This window comes from Balaenoptera acutorostrata, chromosome 9, assembly GCF_949987535.1.
Source record: "Balaenoptera acutorostrata chromosome 9, mBalAcu1.1, whole genome shotgun sequence".
NCBI lineage: Eukaryota > Metazoa > Chordata > Mammalia > Artiodactyla > Balaenopteridae > Balaenoptera > Balaenoptera acutorostrata.
The window spans coordinates 49221864-49240467 of NC_080072.1; the positions used below are offsets into that span (position 1 = coordinate 49221864).

General features: G+C 37.3%; 1 protein-coding gene across 1 annotated transcript; it reads right to left on the minus strand.

The window, feature by feature from the left end:
• Nucleotides 1-374: 374 nt before the first annotated feature.
• LOC103014440 (olfactory receptor 481-like) lies at nt 375-1313 on the minus strand. The gene has a single exon (XM_007172821.2). It carries the CDS (start codon nt 1311-1313, stop codon nt 375-377), a length of 939 nt encoding a protein of 312 aa, XP_007172883.2.
• Nucleotides 1314-18604: the final 17291 nt, after the last annotated feature.

Consider the following 18604-nt stretch of genomic DNA (forward strand, 5'->3'; position numbering starts at 1 on the left):
GATACCTTCTGAGATGTTAATTTACAAGGTGATATTTTTTTAAATGTATAATTTAACAGAAGGAAAAGAAAACACCCTCTAATCAGACTCCCTAAATAATGAACAGAGGAGAGGAAAAAGTGAAACTATGTTTCTCCAGGTATCCTCATCCTGAAATATACATACTTAATTTGAACCCAGCAGATTCTTGTGAAAATGCTATACTTTGTGACTCTAGAAAATTGTAAATTAAAGTTGGCATTAATCGACATTCAGGTATTTTATATTTAAGATAGTTCTTCACATAAAATAAGACTAATGGACAACGTAAACGCCCATCACATATGTTCCTGAAATTATTGTTTTGTAGTTTCTGGATTCACACTGTATTCATTTCAAAATGACTGATGTATTCTAGCTATCAGTTTTCTCATGGCCTCTTTCACCTCTTTGTTCCTCAGACTGTAGATCAGAGGGTTCAACATGAGGATCACCACTGTGTAGAAGACAGACACCACTTTAATATGTTCAGGTGAGTGGCTCAACTTCGGTATGATGTAAGCAAATGTGACTGTCCCATAAAACAAAGTAACTACAGTGAGGTGGGAAGTGCAAGTAGAGAAGGACTTGTGCCTTCCCTCTGTAGAGTGCATCTTCAGGATTGAGTGGAGGATGTACAGATATGAAACTATTTTGGTAAACAGTGTGATTACAATGATTGACCCAGCTGAGATGGCAGAAGATATTTCAGCAACATAAACATGGGTACAAGAAAGCTCCACTAGTGGTGGCAGGTCACAGAAGAAATGGTTGATTTTATTTGGTCCACAGAAAGTCAGACTCAATAAACATCCGATAAATGATGAAGCATTCACATATCCTCCCAGATAGGAAGCAATCAGTAAGATGATGCAGACCCTGGGAGACATGTGTGTAGAGTAGAGAAGTGGGAAGCAGATGGCCACATAACGATCATAGGCCATGGCAGCCAACAGGAAGCCCTCAGCTGTTCCAAAGATAACATCAAAGCCAAGCTGAGCTATGCAGCCGGTGACAGGGATAGTAGTTCTTTCTTTTAGGAAACTCACAATCATAATAGGTGTGACTGATGAGGAGTACCCAAGGTCCACAGAGACCAAATGGCTGAGGAAAAGATACATTGGGGTGTGAAGCTGAGGGCTTCTTTGGATTAACATGATTATGCTGATATTGCCCAACATGGTAGCAACATAGATGCCTAGAAAAACCACAAAGAAGATGGAACAAAGTGTAGGATTCTCTGTTAACCCCAAAATAATGAATTCTGTCACCATTGTGTGGTTTCCAAGCTCCATCTTATTTGGAATGATGCCTGTTGAAATAAAAACCAATGGATATTGAAAAGAATTGAATGATCTCATAATTAATATATTTACTTTACCAGCCAACCTTTCAGAAAATCAAAACATCGACCTCACTTTTGTCTAATGCTTTCACTTTACAAAATGTTTCCAAATGTATTTACACTATGCGTGATTTGAGAATATTAATGTCCATTACCTTAAGGCCAAAGATACTCACAAAGGGACCAATGACTCAGATCAGAACACAGCACTCACGTTTGTATCATTTGATCAATTCAGGTTGTTGAATGAACACTTACAGCAATTGTATTAATTGTACTTTAGGTACTGTATAGACCTAACAAAAGAATACATTTCATAGTCATACATGAGTAAGGTATATATTAGAATATTGACAAAATGACTACATGTGTATATTATACCAGCCACATGAGAGCAAAAGAGTAATACACAAATGTAAAAAATATCAAGCAGTCTTTTCACCTAACAAAAAATTAATGAGTAGGTTTAATCATAAAAATGCAAAAATTAAAATTAAATCAGATTTTCATTTTAAACCCTACTGTGTACATGAAATATCTGAAAATGTTTTCAACAGAATACTTGGGTAAACTGTTAAATAAAATTTTTAAATGTTCAGAATACAAAACTGAGCTTTCATGTGATAAAGGAAATCTCCACCAACCAAAAATGATGTGAGAGTTGATAATCAGCAAAATAAGCTGAACCTGAAATGCAGCTGTCTAGACACATTTACCAATCTCTACGAGTAAGGACCTGGTGCTTTAATAGCTGTGCAGGCATTGGAAATAAGGGTTTGGTGGGACTGTGCAAGTTGGAGAGTTTAAACTGAGACCTTCATGCCCTTCCCCACATTCCTACTCATAATTCAAGAGTCCTTTCCTTCAGCCTCAGTGTAATGATAGTCTTTAAAATATCCTCTTACTAGTCAAGGGAGATGAGGAGAATTTTCCGTCTCTGCTTAGTCCCTTGGAGAAATTAAACAACAACAACAACAATCTTGTATCTTCAGAAGTAATTGTAATTGGTTTATCCTGATACAGGTTTGGGATTTGACTTTACATTCTTTGTTTAGTGTAAAACCCCAAACTGAATTATCATAAAGTAGTCATACATGGGCAGTAATGTACAACAGATTACTGTAATTCATTAAAGATGTGTTATATCAAAGGTGTATCTGTGGTAGATTAAAGATGAATGCAAATTTTGTTCTACTACTCCCATTGAGGAAGGAGTCTAATTCTCTACCAATTAAATTTAATCAGGAGTTAGTAACTTGTTTGACAGGCTGAAGTTCTGGGACTTCTGAAGCTAAGTCACAAGAAGCCTTGCAGTTTCCTTTTAGGATTCTTGGAATGTTCATCCTTGGAACCATCCCTCTGGGAACCCAGCTGCCATGTTGTGAGAAGCCTAAGTCACCCACCTGGAGTAACAATGTGTAGTTGTTCCAGTTGACAGTTACAGCTGTCCTCCCAGCAGATGGTTAACATCAACAACTAGCCAGTCCTGTCCAGGCATGTGAATGAAGACCCCATCTGGGAATTGGATCTTGTAGCCTCAGCTGTCCCAAGTGATGCCACATGGATCATAGCTAAACCACCTAGATGAACCCTTCCCAATTCCTGACCCATAAAATTGTGAGGAAAAATAAAATGGTTCCTGTAAACCATCTTTTGGTGTAGTTTATCAGCAATAGATAACCAAACATTGCCTAAAAAAGCAAAATGCCAATACTATCTGAAGAGACATATCTTCATCCAAGTCCCAAAGGATCCCACACTGATAAAGCTGCACCAGAGATAAATGAATAATTCAAAATTACCCCACACAAGAAGAAATGAGCCACCATGAATAAGAGTTAGCACAAATAAATAAATAATTGTACCCTAAGATTTCAGATAATAGAATTATCTAAAACAGAATACAAAATAATTATCTTAAATGTTTAAAGAAATAAAATACATTATTAAAAATCAGAGAGGGCTTCCCTGGTGGCGCAGTGGTTGGGAGTCTGCCTGCCAATGCAGGGGACACGGGTTCGAGCCCTGGTCTGGGAGGATCCCGCATGCCGTGGAGTGGCTGGGCCCGTGAGCCACGGTTGCTGGGCCTGCGCGTCTGGAGCCTGTGCTCTGCAATGGGAGGGGCCGCGGTGGTGGGAGGCCCGCGCACCGCGATGGGGAGTGGCCCCCACTTGCCGCAGCTGGAGAGGGCCCTCGCACAGAAATGAAGACCCAACACAGCCATAAATAAAAATAAAATAAAATAAAAAATTAAAAAAAAAATCAGAGAAAGATTCAAGATACTGTATGAGAAAGCAAATTTTGTAAAAAAATAAAAAAGAACTACTAGAAATGAAAAATACTGTCATTTAATTAAAACTCAATAAATAGTTTAAATAGATTAGACACAGCTTAAAAGAAGATATGTAACCTAGAAATAGATGTTAAGGTATTGTTGAGAAACAGAGAGACCAAAAATAAAATTGAATAAATGAAAGAGAAATTACTTGAGAAGATAGAATGAGAAGGCTCATTTTTACATTCAATGGGAGTTCCAGAAGAAAAACTTCGAAGGAATAAGAGAGAGGTGGTTTTTTACATAGACAATGACTGAAAATCATTTTTGATAATGATGAAAAATATGAATTCTCATATTTAGCAAGCACAACTACTGACAAGTAGAATAAATAAAAAGAAATGCTCACATAGTAAAACTAAAAAATAACAATGAAAAAATATTTAAATTAGCCAATGATAATAGATAATAGCCTATGAAAGCATGAACATTGAGACTAACAGCAGACTCTTCATCAGTAACAATAGAAACCAGAAGACATTGATGTAATAACTTCAAACGCATGAGAGAAAATAATGACCAGAAAGATTAGCTAAAGCAGAACTACAGTTGTCTGCAGACATTTTTTTCCATCTGAAATTCAATAACTAGTGGTAGCATGAAGAGAATAAATAGAAAGAAAAAATTGCAATATTTATCACAAACAGAACATCAATAAAAGAATTTTCAAGTCAGTGAAGAAAGAAGGAAAATGAACCAGAAGGAAGGTCTTAATACACAGGAAGGAATGTGTAAATATACTGGAAAATATGTGAATAAGTATAAATAAACATTGAGTGCATAAAACAGTGATAATTATGATTAATTTTGATGTAATAATAATAATAAAACTAGACTTCTGGATTGAGGGACAGTATATAGGTATTTAGAAGTTATCACTCCTTCCTAACAAGAACATAAAGCTGAATAAACTGAAAAACCAACAACTCTTCTTAATCCATAAGAGAAGTGACATCACAGGGCAAGCCACTGCCCCCAAAATTGGAGAGACAGACAGGCAGCTACAGAGGATCACAGCTTAGTGGAAAAGAAATCCATGAGCAGAAATCTCCTCAGGAACCAGTACTGGGTTAGGAAATCCTCAAATGTAGTTGATTAATTGCTGGAGGCTCAATGTGGACAAGCTTGAGAAATAAAAACTCCAAGGGGGCTCAGTCATGTGGGGTACCTCACTTATGAGTTTTACCTCCAGGACCTCTTACCATGTCCTCAGAGCGAATATCAGAGAAAAATCCCCTCAGACTTCCAACAGGGGAAGGGAGGAAAGGAACCATTTTGATATATGCCAGAGAGTTCTGTTCTTCTTAACAGGGTCTATCCTCAGGAGAAACTATTTGACCAGAGCCTAACCTGCCTGTGGTAAGGAAAATACATAACTCTAGCCTCTTCCACTAGGAGAAAGGAATACACAGCTCCAGCCCCTTCTAGCCATTCTGTTCCATCTAAGGAGATAAAAACTGAGAAGCATTGGTGAAATTCATGGTCCAGGGGCATAGGCTCACCAAAAACTGAGACCCAATCATAAGACTATGGAACACTTCCTCACTCACCCCCCCACACCTTACTACAACATTACTAAAGGCCTATTTACTGAAGTTTCTTTTACCCAGTACATCATGTCTGCCAGTTAAAAAAATTCAAAGCATGCTAAAAGGCAAAAAATACAATTTGAAGAGACTAATCAAGCCATCAGGCCCGGAGTCAACTATGGCAGGAATGTTGACATTAGCAGACCAGAAATTTAATTATCAGACTAGGGACATCACTACAGATCCCATATACATCAAAAGGATAATAAAGAAATACTATGAACAATTTTATGCCCATAAATTTGATAACCCAGATGAAATGAACAAATCCCTTGAACACAATCTGCTAAAACTCACTCAAGAAAAAACAGATGATCTGAATAGGCTTATATCTGTTAAAGATATGGAATCAATAATAACCTTCCAAAACAGGAAGCACCGTATCCAGATGGGTTCACTGGTGAATTCTATCAAACACTTAAGGAAGAAATCATACCAATTCTCTACAATCTCTTCCAGAAGATAAAATCAGAGGGAATACTTCCTAATTCATTCTATGAGGCCAGCATTACCCTAATACCAAAACTAGACAAATACAGTACAAGTAAAGAAAACTATAGAACCATATTTCTCAAGAATATAGATGCAAAAATCCTCAACAAAACAGTAAATTGAATCCCACAATATATAAGGCACAAAACTACATATTCCAGAAGTGTTTGAGCAAACATGACATGGGGAGAAAAAAAACCTCTCATAATACATAGATGATATCATAGTCTGATCTATATAGAAAATTTTGAAGAGTGTATAAATTAATTACTCTGATTAAAAAGTTTAGCAATGTTTTTGGATATAAGATCAAAATTTTAAAATAAATGACAAAATTCCACTTCCAGAAAGATGGAGTAGTACATTTCCCTATTCCTACTGTTAAGAATAATTTTAAACCCTGGATATCATATATGAAATAAGCATAAGGAGACTCTAAAAGGTGGAGAATGGAATACAGACTGGCTAGGAACCCCAGGACCAAAAGAACGACATAGAAGTGAGTTGCCAGGCTTTTCTTTTTGTTTCTTATATCCCAGACTTGGGACTGACAAAGCCAGCAACTTAAAAACACCAACAGGTGGAGACCAAAAAATAGTCCCAACAAAGTTTAGCTCTTTCTAGCCAAAGAACTGGAGAGGAGGCAGCCTAGTAAGACAGAAAACTTTTGGACAATAACTGTTCTACTCCAGCTAAATATCACACACGCACAAAAATCCAAGCCTCACTCCCGCCAGAAAAGGATGAATGTGGAGCCTAGACTTCCATATTCACCAGAATATAATGAGGTATCTCAACTCTCTGCTAGGATGGTGTCAGAAAAGACTGAGTAGGAAGCTAAAACTTTCATCTCTGCCTGTGCCCCTCAGACCACACTGTCAGTGGAGACCACATGGGGAACATAAACTTCTATCCCCATCTGACAATAATAAGGTAGCACCCTCACTCTCCACCTTTCCGCAGCAGAGCAGTGTTGGAGGAGGCCAGTTGCACAGAAGATTTAAGGGGGGAAAAAAAAAGTTTTAAGGAATATCCAGAGTCTCATAATGTAATACCCAAAAGTCAAGGACTCAGCTGAAAATCACTCATTATAACAAGAACCAGAAGAATATCAACTTGAATGAGAAAAAACAATCAACAGTCATTAACACCAAGATGATAGAGATGTTGGAATTATCTGACAAGGATTGTAAAGTAGTCACCATAAAAATGCTTCAACAAGCAATCAAAAACATAATTGAACTATTTTTTTAAATAGAAAGTCTCAGCAGAGAAATAGATATAAATAAGATGCAAATGAAAATCTTGGAACTGAAAAATATGCCTCAGATTAAAAACTCAATGAATGAACTCAACAGCAGAATGGAGGGGATCTAGGAAAGAATCACTAACATAGTGGCTAGAACAAAAGAAAGAACCCATTCTAACACTGAGAGAAAATAGACCGCAAAAAATGAAGAGAGACTCAGGGAACTGTGGAACTATAACAAAAGATCTAACATTTGTGTCATCAGAGTCTTAGAAACAGAGGAGAAAAAAGGTGGTGTTGAAAAAATATTTGAAGGAATAATGGCTTAAACTTTTTCACATTTGGCAAAAGACCCAAAACTATACATTCCAGGATGTTTGAGCAAACCACAAAAGTATAAACCCAAAGACATCTACACCAAGATACATCATAATCAAATTTCTGAAAACTAAGGACAAAGAAAAAATTTGGAAACTAGTGAGAGAGAAATGGCACATTACCTATAGCAGAAAACCAATTCAAATTATAGCTGAGTTCTTACCAGAAACTACAGAGGTCAGAAGGAGAATTTTTAGGTGCTAATGAAAGAAACTGTCAACCATGAATTCTATATCCAGCAAAAATATCTTTCAGGAATGAAGAGAAAATTGAGACATTCTCATATGAAGGGAAACTAAGAGAACTGATTACCAACAGACATAAGCTAAATTAATGGCTAGAGGAAGTTCTTTAAATATAAAATAACTAATAAAAGAAAGAATATTAAAACACCAGGAAGCAAGAAAGTAAAACAGAAGTTAAAATATGGATAAACAAGATGTTCTCCTTCTTCTCCTTAAGTTTTCTAAATGATGTTTGATGATCATAGCAAAAACTATAAGACTGTCTGATGTGGTTCTTAACATATGTAGAAGAAATACTTAAAACAACTGTAGTGTAATAAACAGGGGAGAGTAAAGAGACAGAGACATAAAGGGGGAAAAGGCTTCTACTCTTCACACCCATTCATATGATTATGGCATAGATTTTGTAATTATCAATAAATTTATCAATTCCAAAATAACAATTTCAGACATTCCACTCTCTCAGTGTCAACTCTAGGTCCATTATTCAAAATTTCGTTGATCCCACTGGAAGCACCAATCATTGATGCAACCATATTTTCAAACTCTGCCCTCTGTTATGTCTCCACATCACTTCTTACCTAGTTAGGATTCCACAAATCATCATTATAATCATTCCTATGGTTACATCTCAATTTCCTTGCTGCTCTTCTCTTTTATTCTCATAAAACTGATTGAAAGCACTTTGCAGCTTACTCTACACCTATACTCTAATATCAAACTGTGTCTTGAGAAAAACACACAAATATGTTGACTGGTATCACTTTAAGTTATGACCACAATCTTCAAGTTTGCCTACATAGATGTCCAGTTATACTATATTTTCCTAGTAAATTCAATTTTTTATCCTTCCATTCCAACCTCATGTCTCATAAAGAGTGAGTAAACTGTGGCCTACAGAGATTAGAAAAGTTTGTCATTGTCATACATATTATTGTTAACTAAGCTGAAAACTGGAACCTATATTCCATTCCCTAATTGATGACTACAGCTGAAGAGCACATAGCTTCCAAGCAATTGTCCAAAGAAGAAAATCAGGTATCAGAATGCATACTGGATTCATTATATCCAGGAAAATATCTAAAAGGCACAAATTATTTTTTCATTTAAAAATATTTATTGAGTGCTTTCTGTTTATCAGACACTCATCTAGGTATTTGTGAGTTTCTGCTAAAAGAGACAAGAACACTGCCCTCTTATGTTGTACATTCTATTGTGGAGGGCAGACAATGCAAAAAGAAGGGGAAAAAAGTAAATAAGCAAGAAACTTTAGACAATGATAAGTGCTATGCAGAGAACAAAAATAAGGTGATTTGATAGTGAGTTTGTGGCTAATTTTAAGTTGGTCAGGAGAAACCTCGATGTAGAGGGAGCATTTAAAATAAAGCATAAATGACACAAAACAACCACGTGAAGATGAAGTTTAAACATTATTCTAAGTCAATGGGAACAATGCAAAGTCTTAATCAGAATGTCGTACTCTAATTTACATAATAATAAGATAACTCCAGCAAATCTAGGGGAACTAAATGGTAGAGGAGTAAGAGAATTAACAGAAAGCCCTGCTAGAATGTTGTAGTAGTCCAGGTGCAATATGGTGCTGGCTTGGGGACAGTAATAAGGAATGAGGATAGTGGACATATTAGGGAAATATTTGATGTATTAAAGAGGAATATATAGTTGAGTCAGGAGAAATGTGAAGAGGATGCCAGTAAAAGATTTCTTTTTTTTTTTTTTAACATCTTTATTGGAGTATAATTGCTTTACAATGGTGTGTTAGTTTCTACTTTATAACAAAGTGAATCAGTTATATGTATACATATGTTCCCATATATCTTCCCTCTTGCGTCTCCCTCCCTCCCACCCTCCCTATCCCACCCCTCTAGGTGGTCACAAAGCACCGAGCTGATCTCCCTGTGCTATGCGGCTGCTTCCCACTAGCTATCTATTTTACATTTGGTAGGGTATATATGTCCATGCCACTCTCTCACCCTGTCACATCTTCCCCTTCCCCCTCCCCCTCCCCATATCCTCAAGTCCATTCTCTAGTAGGTCTGTGTCTTTATTCCCGTCTTGCCACTAGGTTCTTCATGACCTTTTTTTTTTTTTCCCTTAGATTCCATATATATGTGTTAGCATACTGTATTTGTTTTTCTCTTTCTGATTTACTTCACTCTGTATGACAGACTCTAACTCCATCCACCTCACTACAAATAACTCCATTTCGTTTCTTTTTATGGCTGAGTAATATTCCATTGTATATATGTGTCACATCTTCTTTATCCATTCACCCGATGATGGACACTTAGGTTGCTTCCATGTCCTGGCTATTGTAAATAGAGCTGCAATGAACATTGTGGTACGTGACTCTTTTTGAATTATGGTTTTCTCAGGGTATATGCCCAGTAGTGGGATTGCTGGGTCGTATGGTAGTTCTATTTTTAGTTTTTTAAGGAACCTCCATACTGTTCTCCATAGTGGCTGTATCAATTTACATTCCCACCAACAGTGCAAGAGTGTTCCCTTTTCTCCACACCCTCTCCAGCGTTTATTGTTTCTAGATTTTTTGATGATGGCCATTTTGACCGGTGTGAGATGATATCTCATGGTAGTTTTGATTTGCATTTCTCTAATGATTAATGATGTTGAGCATTCTTTCATGTGTCTGTTGGCAATCTGTATATCTTCTTTGGAGAAATGTCTATTTAGGTCTTCTGCCCGTTTTTGGATTGGGTTGTTTGTTTTTTTGTTATTGAGCTGCATGAGCTGCTTGTAAATCTTGGAGATTAATCCTTTGTCAGTTGCTTCATTTGCAAATATTTTCTCCCATTCTGAGGGTTGTCTTTTGGTCTTGTTTATGGTTTCCTTTGCTGTGCAAAAGCTTTTAAGTTTCATTAGGTCCCATTTGTTTATTTGTGTTTTTATTTCCATTTCTCTAGGAGTTGGGTCAAAAAGGATCTTGCTGTGATTTATGTCATAGAGTGTCCTGCCTTTGTTTTCCTCTAAGAGTTTGATAGTGTCTGGCCTTACATTTAGGTCTTTAATCCATTTTGAGTTTATTTTTGTGTATGGTGTCAGGGAGTGTTCTAATTTCATACTTTTACATGTACCTGTCCAGTTTTCCCAGCACCACTTATTGAAGAGGCTGTCTTTTCTCCACTGTATATGCTTGCCTCCTTTATCAAAGATAAGGTGACCATATATGCGTGGGTTTATCTCTGGGCTTTCCATCCTGTTCCATTGATCTGTGTTTCTGTTTTTGTGCCATTACCAAACTGTCTTGATTACTGTAGGTTTGTAGTATAGTCTGAAGTCAGGGAGTCTGATTCCTCCAGCTCCATTTTTCGTTCTCAAGATTGCTTTGGCTGTTCGGGGTCTTTTGTATTTCCATACAAATTGTGAAATTTTTTGTTCTAGTTCTGTGAAAAATGCCAGTGGTAGTTTGATAGGGATTGCATTGAATCTGTAGATTGCTTTGGGTAGTAGAGTCATTTTCACAATGTTGATTCTTCCAATCCAAGAACATGGTATATCTCTCCATCTGTTGGTATCATCTTTAATTTCTTTCATCAGTGTCTTATAGTTTTCTGAGTACAGGGCTTTTGTCTCCCTACGTAGGTTTATTCCTAAATATTTTATTCTTTTTGTTGCAGTGGTAAACGGGAGTGTTTTCTTAATTTCACTTTCAGATTTTTCATCATTAGTGTATAGGAATGCAAGGGATTTCTGTGCATTAATTTTGTATCCTGCTACTTTACCAAATTCATTGATTAGCTCTAGTAGTTTTCTGGTAGCATCTTTAGGATTCTCTGTGTATAGTATCATGTCATCTGCAACAGTGACAGCTTTACTTCTTCTTTTCCGATTTGGATTCCTTTTATTTCTTTTTCTTCTCTGATTGCTGTGGCTAACACTTCCAAAACTATGTTGAATAATAGTGGTGAGAGTGGGCAACCTTGTCTTGTTCCTGATCTTAGTGGAAATGGTTTCAGTTTTTCACCTTTGAGGAAAAAGAGAAGAAGCTCAAGTAAACTGCAACTACCTATAGTTTTGAGGTCATTCCAGCATCCCAGTAAGAAATAAGCCAGACCACTGAAAAAGCAAGTACAAAACAATGAAAAAAATCAGCAAGTACTATCAGATGTCAAACAGTACTTCAGAAGTACTGCTATCAAATATCAAAAGCCTGCTACTTGAGGGAGAAGAAATATAATTGATTTTGACAGGAACAGAGTTGACCGTGTGTAGACTCCTGAATTGTCAACTGGAATATTTGCTACTTTTTAAAAGACCCCAACATTGAAAATTTTTTTACTAAATATACAGGTAAATAACTATCTGTACCTTATTTTTAACCCAATTCTTAGTCAACTATGAAAACCTTATACTCTATGAAGTGATGATTAAAACTAATGCATTTAATCAGTTGTTCATATAAAGTTAACTTCATAATAATAATGTAAGAATGCTAAATCTCTGACTTCATTAATGAGTCCCAGGATTGTGTCGGAGGTTCAAAAGACACAAATCTGGAATAAATCTTTTATTTTTATAAGAAAATATATACATGAAAGACTCATATGAATTCAAAATATGATATGAATCCCAGTATGATATGGAAAGCATGACATACAGTGCTACAATGAAAATAAAAGATTTCAGTGCCAAAAGCTCTAAGGATAAAATCCAGGTCTGCCACTTACTAACTAGGTGATCTTGGAAAAGTTACAAAACCCTTTTGAGATGGAATTTCCTTAGTTAAAAAATTGAGATAACAATAATATTTACCTCACAAGGTCACTGTGTTAAATGGTATATGTTAATACACCGAGCAATTGATGGCAATGAATGAATAATCCATAAATGAGGATCACTTCAAATAAGCAAATATAAGCTTCCAATACAAGTGCAAAGGACACTTATAAATCAGTAACAATGTATGAACGTTACCTGCTTAATATTATGATGGGGACAAACTCCAGGAATCATCTCTGTACAACAGGGCTTATTTTTGCAGGATTTAGGACCATTTGGAGTACAAGAAAGACCGTAAGTGCCCCAGCATCAGACATGCACAGGTTTGTTAATATCCTATTGAAAATCCAATGGGAGAAAATCCAATGAGATTGAGAAAATCAGATGTTTATATGTTCCTACATGATTATGCTTTCTGAGATATTTATTAAGGTCTCAAGGGCTTCATTTATTCTCTTCATTATTTTTATACAGTTATTATAACTACAAAGATCTAATTAGGTTTGAAACTTGATTTGGACCAACATAATTAATGTGGGCTATGCTGTGATCATCTGTGACATTTCTGAGAAGCAACCATGACAAGGTACCTGGAACTATTTTCTTGAGCACGGTCCTGTGGTTCCTGTTTAGCTGCACCTGTGGAAACTTCAGGAAGAGCCAGATGCTTTTCTCTGCGTCAGAGTGACCCATGATTTAATATCATGGTGTTTTCCTCAACTCTTATCATAGTGTTTTCCTCAAACTCTGGACTCTTGAGATAGATAGATATCCAGTTATCAAAGATACTTCTTCCTTATAACAAAAAAGCACACTCATAAATATAGAGAACAAATTAGTGGTTACTAGTGGAGAGAGGGAAGGGGGAGGGGCAGTGTAGGGATGGGGAGTAAAAGGTACAAACAATTAGGTATAAAATAAGCTACAAGGGTATATTGTACAATGTGGGGGATATAGCCAATATTTTATAATTATAAATGGAGTATAGTCTTTAAAAATTGTGAATTACTATATTGTACATCTGTAACTTATATAATATTGTACAACAACTGTACTTCAATTTTTAAAAAAATTTATTTTATTTTTGGCTGTTTTGGGTCTTCGTTGCTGTATGCGGGCTTTTCTCTAGTTGCAGTGTGCAGGCTTCTCATTGCGGTGGCCTCTCCCGTTGTGGAGCACGGGCTGCAGGCGCGAGGGCTTCAGTAGTTGTGGCACGTGGGCTCAGTAGTTGTGGCTTGCGGGCCCCAGAGCGCAGGCTCAGTAGTTGTGGCACACGGGCCTAGTTGCTCCACGGTGTGTGGGATCTTCCCAGACCAGGGCTCGAACCCGTGTCCCCTGCATTGGCAGGTGGATTCCTAACCACTGCGACACCAGGGAAGCCCTCAATTTTTTTAAAAAAGATACTTCTTCCTTTCCCTGCTCCATATTTATCTCCATCCCAACCCTCCCTTTCTGATAAGCCGAGAATATCTTCCTTGTTCCTGATTTCCATGTGATTTTTTATAAGTGATGTTATTGTTTGTACTGCTCTGAAATTGGTTTTCTTTACTAAAAAATATTTTTAGACAATTTCATGTGAGTATGTATTAATTGCCTTCATTCTTTTTAATGATTCACAGTATTCCAGAGTATTTAATGAGTATTTAACTATACCCCTGTTAGTGCTTCACTGTGCTTGTATACCAGTAGTTCTCTTAGATGTAGTCTAGGAAGTGGAATTACTAGGTCAAAAGGTTTGCACAGTTTAAATTCCAGCAGATACTGCCAAATTACACTTAAAGAAAGCTACATTATTTTTAAATGATGTTTATATTAATAATCTATTAGATCAAACTAACTTTTTAGCTGTTTATTTGACCTACCAACTTCTGAAAGTCTTGCATTATGATTGCAGATTTTTCAGTTTCTCATATTCCTATTAGATTTTGCTTTAAATATTTAGGCACTGTATTCCAGGGTATATAAATGTTTAACACTGCTATGACTTCTATGTAAATTATACCTTTTATTTTTATAAACCCTTTAAAAATATCTGTGTTGATTTGCTCTCTACTGGCAGTATCTGAGGGTACACATTCCCTCACTCCTTAGTTAACCATTGATATTATCAAACTTGTTCATTTGCAATGAACAATGTGATCTAATGTGAATTATCAAGTTTTCTATTTACTATGTTCTTTGTTGTTGTTTTGTGGTTGTTTTCCTATCATTATTTACTCTAGATTGAATCAGTTTCCTTTGAACTATTTTTTAATCTAATAATATAGAATTTATGCATCCTATTTCTATTCTTTCACAACTCTTAAAATTTCAACACTTTGTTTACATTTTCTACCAATGTCTGGAATTAGTTTCTCTAAATTAATTTTATTTGTTCCTTTGCTCATTCCAGCTTATTGTGTTTCACGTGTCTCCTTAGTTTCTCTCTCTCTTCATCCAGAAAAATATGTCAGGTGAGTGGTAATAATTTCTGAGTCCTTCCATGATATGAAAATGTCTTTAGATTCCCTCTTGCTTGAATCATATGCTTTTAAAGTATAGAATTCTGTATACATAAGAATTCCCCACCTCCCAGCTTAGTTACTTCCTTATCTTCTTGCCTCCTACCTTGCTGATGAAAAGTCTGATGTCAATATTTTGTCCTTCTATAGATAGTTATTGCTATTTATAGAAACCTTTAGGGTGTTTTCTATATTTCATCACACAATTTTGAAGATAGCACTTTCTCACCATTCTTCATACTTGGTACTGAAGGAGATCTTCCTCTCTGCAGACTCTTGTCTGTTCAGGACTGAAATGTTTTCTTCAATTATGTCATTAGGTATTAATTCTCTTCTCCCACTCCTCCATTCTCACTCTCTCTTCTGTGACTCCCACTAGGTACATGTTGGAACTTCTTGATATAGCCTCCACAGCTCTTAACTTTTCTTTTCTTTACCTCTTTGATCTTTTTTGCTACATGTTGGGCACATTCTTCAGCTTTGTTTTCCATCTCACTGATAGAGTCCTCCCTATGTCCATTTTAATGTTCAACCCATCTCTAGATGGTTTGTTTTTTTATTTCAACGATAAACTTATTTCCAGCATCTCAAGTTGATTTTTATGTATGCAATATATTCTTATTTTCCTCTGAGTATATTAATTATACTTATTCCAAAGTCTTTATTCTAATTACTTTATTAACTCATTTCCTTAGGTGTTGGATCTTTTGACAGTTACATTTAGTATTCTCTTTCATGGGATTGGGTTTTTTTTTTTTTTTCTCAATGATTAGCTCTTTCTTGTTGTTTGATCAACTTTGTACTTCCAATTATCCATTAGCATTTATATGAATGCCATAAACATTTACCAAAGCCACCTCAGTGCCTCTGAGACAAGATGTACTGTCAGATAGGAAGTCCCAGGGGCTGGACTTCTGGACTTGTTCATTTCTTATTCTTTCTGGATGCTGCCAGCCACCTGGAATGCTGCCTTTGTTTCTTGGACCCAAATAATCCCTTGCATCTCCCTTCCAGGGGAAAACACTGAAACAGATTCCTGCTTGAAGTAAGTTAGAGTGGAACAGATTAAAATGCCTAATTCTTCTACTGGGATACCTCAAAAAATGGTCCTATTTATTATCCAGGAAATTTCTTCTCACTTTGCCTCCAAAGTTCTATTAATCTTGAACTTTTTCAGCAGTTTTTTCCTAACAGGCATCTTTCCTTTGGTTTGATTTTATCTGCTTTTTATCTTTCTAAGAATAGTAATAATTTGGACCCATTAAATACCCTTCCCCTTTCTGGTTTTTCAGAACTGCCATTAGTTCATTTATTCAATATGCATTTCTTATCATGAATTTGGATCAGGAACAAGAAGTTACAGTATGTTCTCAGACTTCCACTTTAATCCAATCTCTAGGTGGGAGTCACTGACTCTGTCTTTATAGATGCCTTGTTTATTCCCTGTTGAACAGGAGAAAATACACTTGACACTTGAAGGCAAGTGAAAGGTGTAGATTGTGAGGTGAACTATAAAATAACTAAGGGCAAGCAGAGAATGCCGTGAAAACAATCAGAAACTATGAGGGTATTATTTTAAAACATCCAATGTAAAAAGGAAGAGATGATTTGGAAATGAGGAGTGTAACAGTGGGAAACCGTAAAAAGAAAGAAGTACTCCTCTCCTCACATTATGAGTCTTAGAATATGAATGGGAGGATTCCAGAGAAGAGAAGAGGTTTAATTATGCCCAGGAATTTCAGGGATATTGGGGAAAGGAAGAGTGGGAAGAGTGTTCCCAGAAGTAGTAAACACAGGGGATAGATAGCAGAGAAACAAACTTGGGCAAAAGTGAGCAAGTCAGGAATAAGAGAAGAAAAAGGGAAATGCCATATGGATTTGCTGAGGCAAGACTTTGCAAAGGCAAAAAAATTTCATACACTGGAATGAAGAAGGTAGAGGAAAGGAAGTTGAACATGGGTTGTGTTTGCAAGTGGAAGAGACATAACCAACGTCAAAACTTGAGACAAAACTTTATGTATTATACGTCAAACTCTGAAGGATTTCTTCTAGAAACTAGTGTTATGAACACCAAACTTTGGTGGTACAACAGAGGAAGAGGGTCAAGAGAGTTGTAGGATTCAATTTGTTATACAGCAGAAACTAACACACCATTGTAAAGCAATTTTACTCCAATAAAGATGTTAAAAAAAAAAAAGAAAGTTGTAGGTTAGTGAGAAAGCTGGAGAAAGAGTAGTTCAGAAAATAAAAAACCTCTCACAAATATAAAATGAAAAAGGAGGTTGTATTTTTTCCATAGAAGTCTGGTTGAGGAAAGAAATTGTGTAAATCCATCTTTCTTTTGTGCAAATTTGGAGACTAATGATTAATGAAAGCCAAAAAAAAAAGAAAAAAGAAAAAAGAAGGAAGGGAGGGAGGGAAAGAAAGAGGGAGGGAGGAAGGAAGGAAGGAAGAGCAATAGAGAGAAAGAAAGGAGATCAAATCCTCCTGGTCTGCCAGATAAAAACAGAAAAGGCACACAGGAAAACTTAGAAGGACTTAGTTGACACAATAGTGTTAATAGAAACAGTTTGAGGACCAGGAATCAAAAAAACGTGAATTGAAGAGCATTGAGGAGAGACCTTCAAGACGGTGGAGGAATAAGACGTGGAGATCACCTTCCTCCCCACAAATACATCAGAAATACATCTGCATGTGGAACAACTCCTACAGAACACCTACTGAACGCTGACAGGAGACCTCAGACTTCCCAAAAGGCAAGAAATCCCCACATACCTGGGTAGGGCAAAAGAAAAAAGAAAAAACAGAGACGAAAGAATAGGTACAAGACCTGCACCTCTGGGAGGGAGCTGTGAAGGAGGAAAAGTTTTGACACATTAGGAAACCCCTTCACTGGCAGAGATGGGGGGTCGCAGGGGGTAAGCTTCAGAGCCACAGAGGAGAGTGCAGCAATAGGGGTGAAGAGAGCAAAGTGAAGAGATTCCCACACAGAGGATCGGTGCCGACCAGCACTCACCAGCCTGAGAGGCTTGTCTGCTCACCTGCCGGGATGGGTGGGGGCTGGGAACTGAAGCTCGGGCTTCAGTCGGATCCCAGGGAGAGGACTGGGGTTGGCTGCATGAACACAGCCTGAAGGGGACTAGTGCACCACAGCTAGCCGGGAGGGAGTCTGGGAAAAAGTCTGGAACTGCCTAAGAGGCAAGGGACCATTGTTTCAGGGTGTGCAAGGAGAGGGGATTCAGAGTACTGCCTAAACGAGCTCCAGAGAAGGGCGTGAGCTGCAGCTATCAGTGCGGACACCAGAGATGGCATGAAATGCTAAGGCTACTGCTGCCGCCACCAAGAAGCCTGTGTGCAAGCACAGGTCACTATCCACACCTCCCCTCCTGGGAGCCTGTGCAGCCCGCCACTGCCAGAGCCCCATGATTCAGGGACAACTTCCCCGGGAGAACACGTCACGTCTCAGTCTGTTGTAATGTCACGCGGGCCTCTGCCGCCACAGGCTCACCCTGCATTCCATACCCCTCCATCCCCCCGCCCTGAGTGAGCCAGAGCTCCCGAATCAGCTGCTCCTTTAACCCCGTCCTGTCTGAGTGAAGAACAGACGCCGTCAGGCGACCTACATGCAGAGGCGGGTCCAAATCCAAAGCTGAACCCCGGGAGCTGTATGAACAAAGAAGAGAAAGGGAAATCTCTC

Excerpts from the sequence above, each read along its gene's own strand:
- LOC103014440 (XM_007172821.2), bottom strand. The coding sequence starts at position 1,313 with ATGGAGCTTGGAAACCACACAATGGTGACAGAATTCATTATTTTGGGG.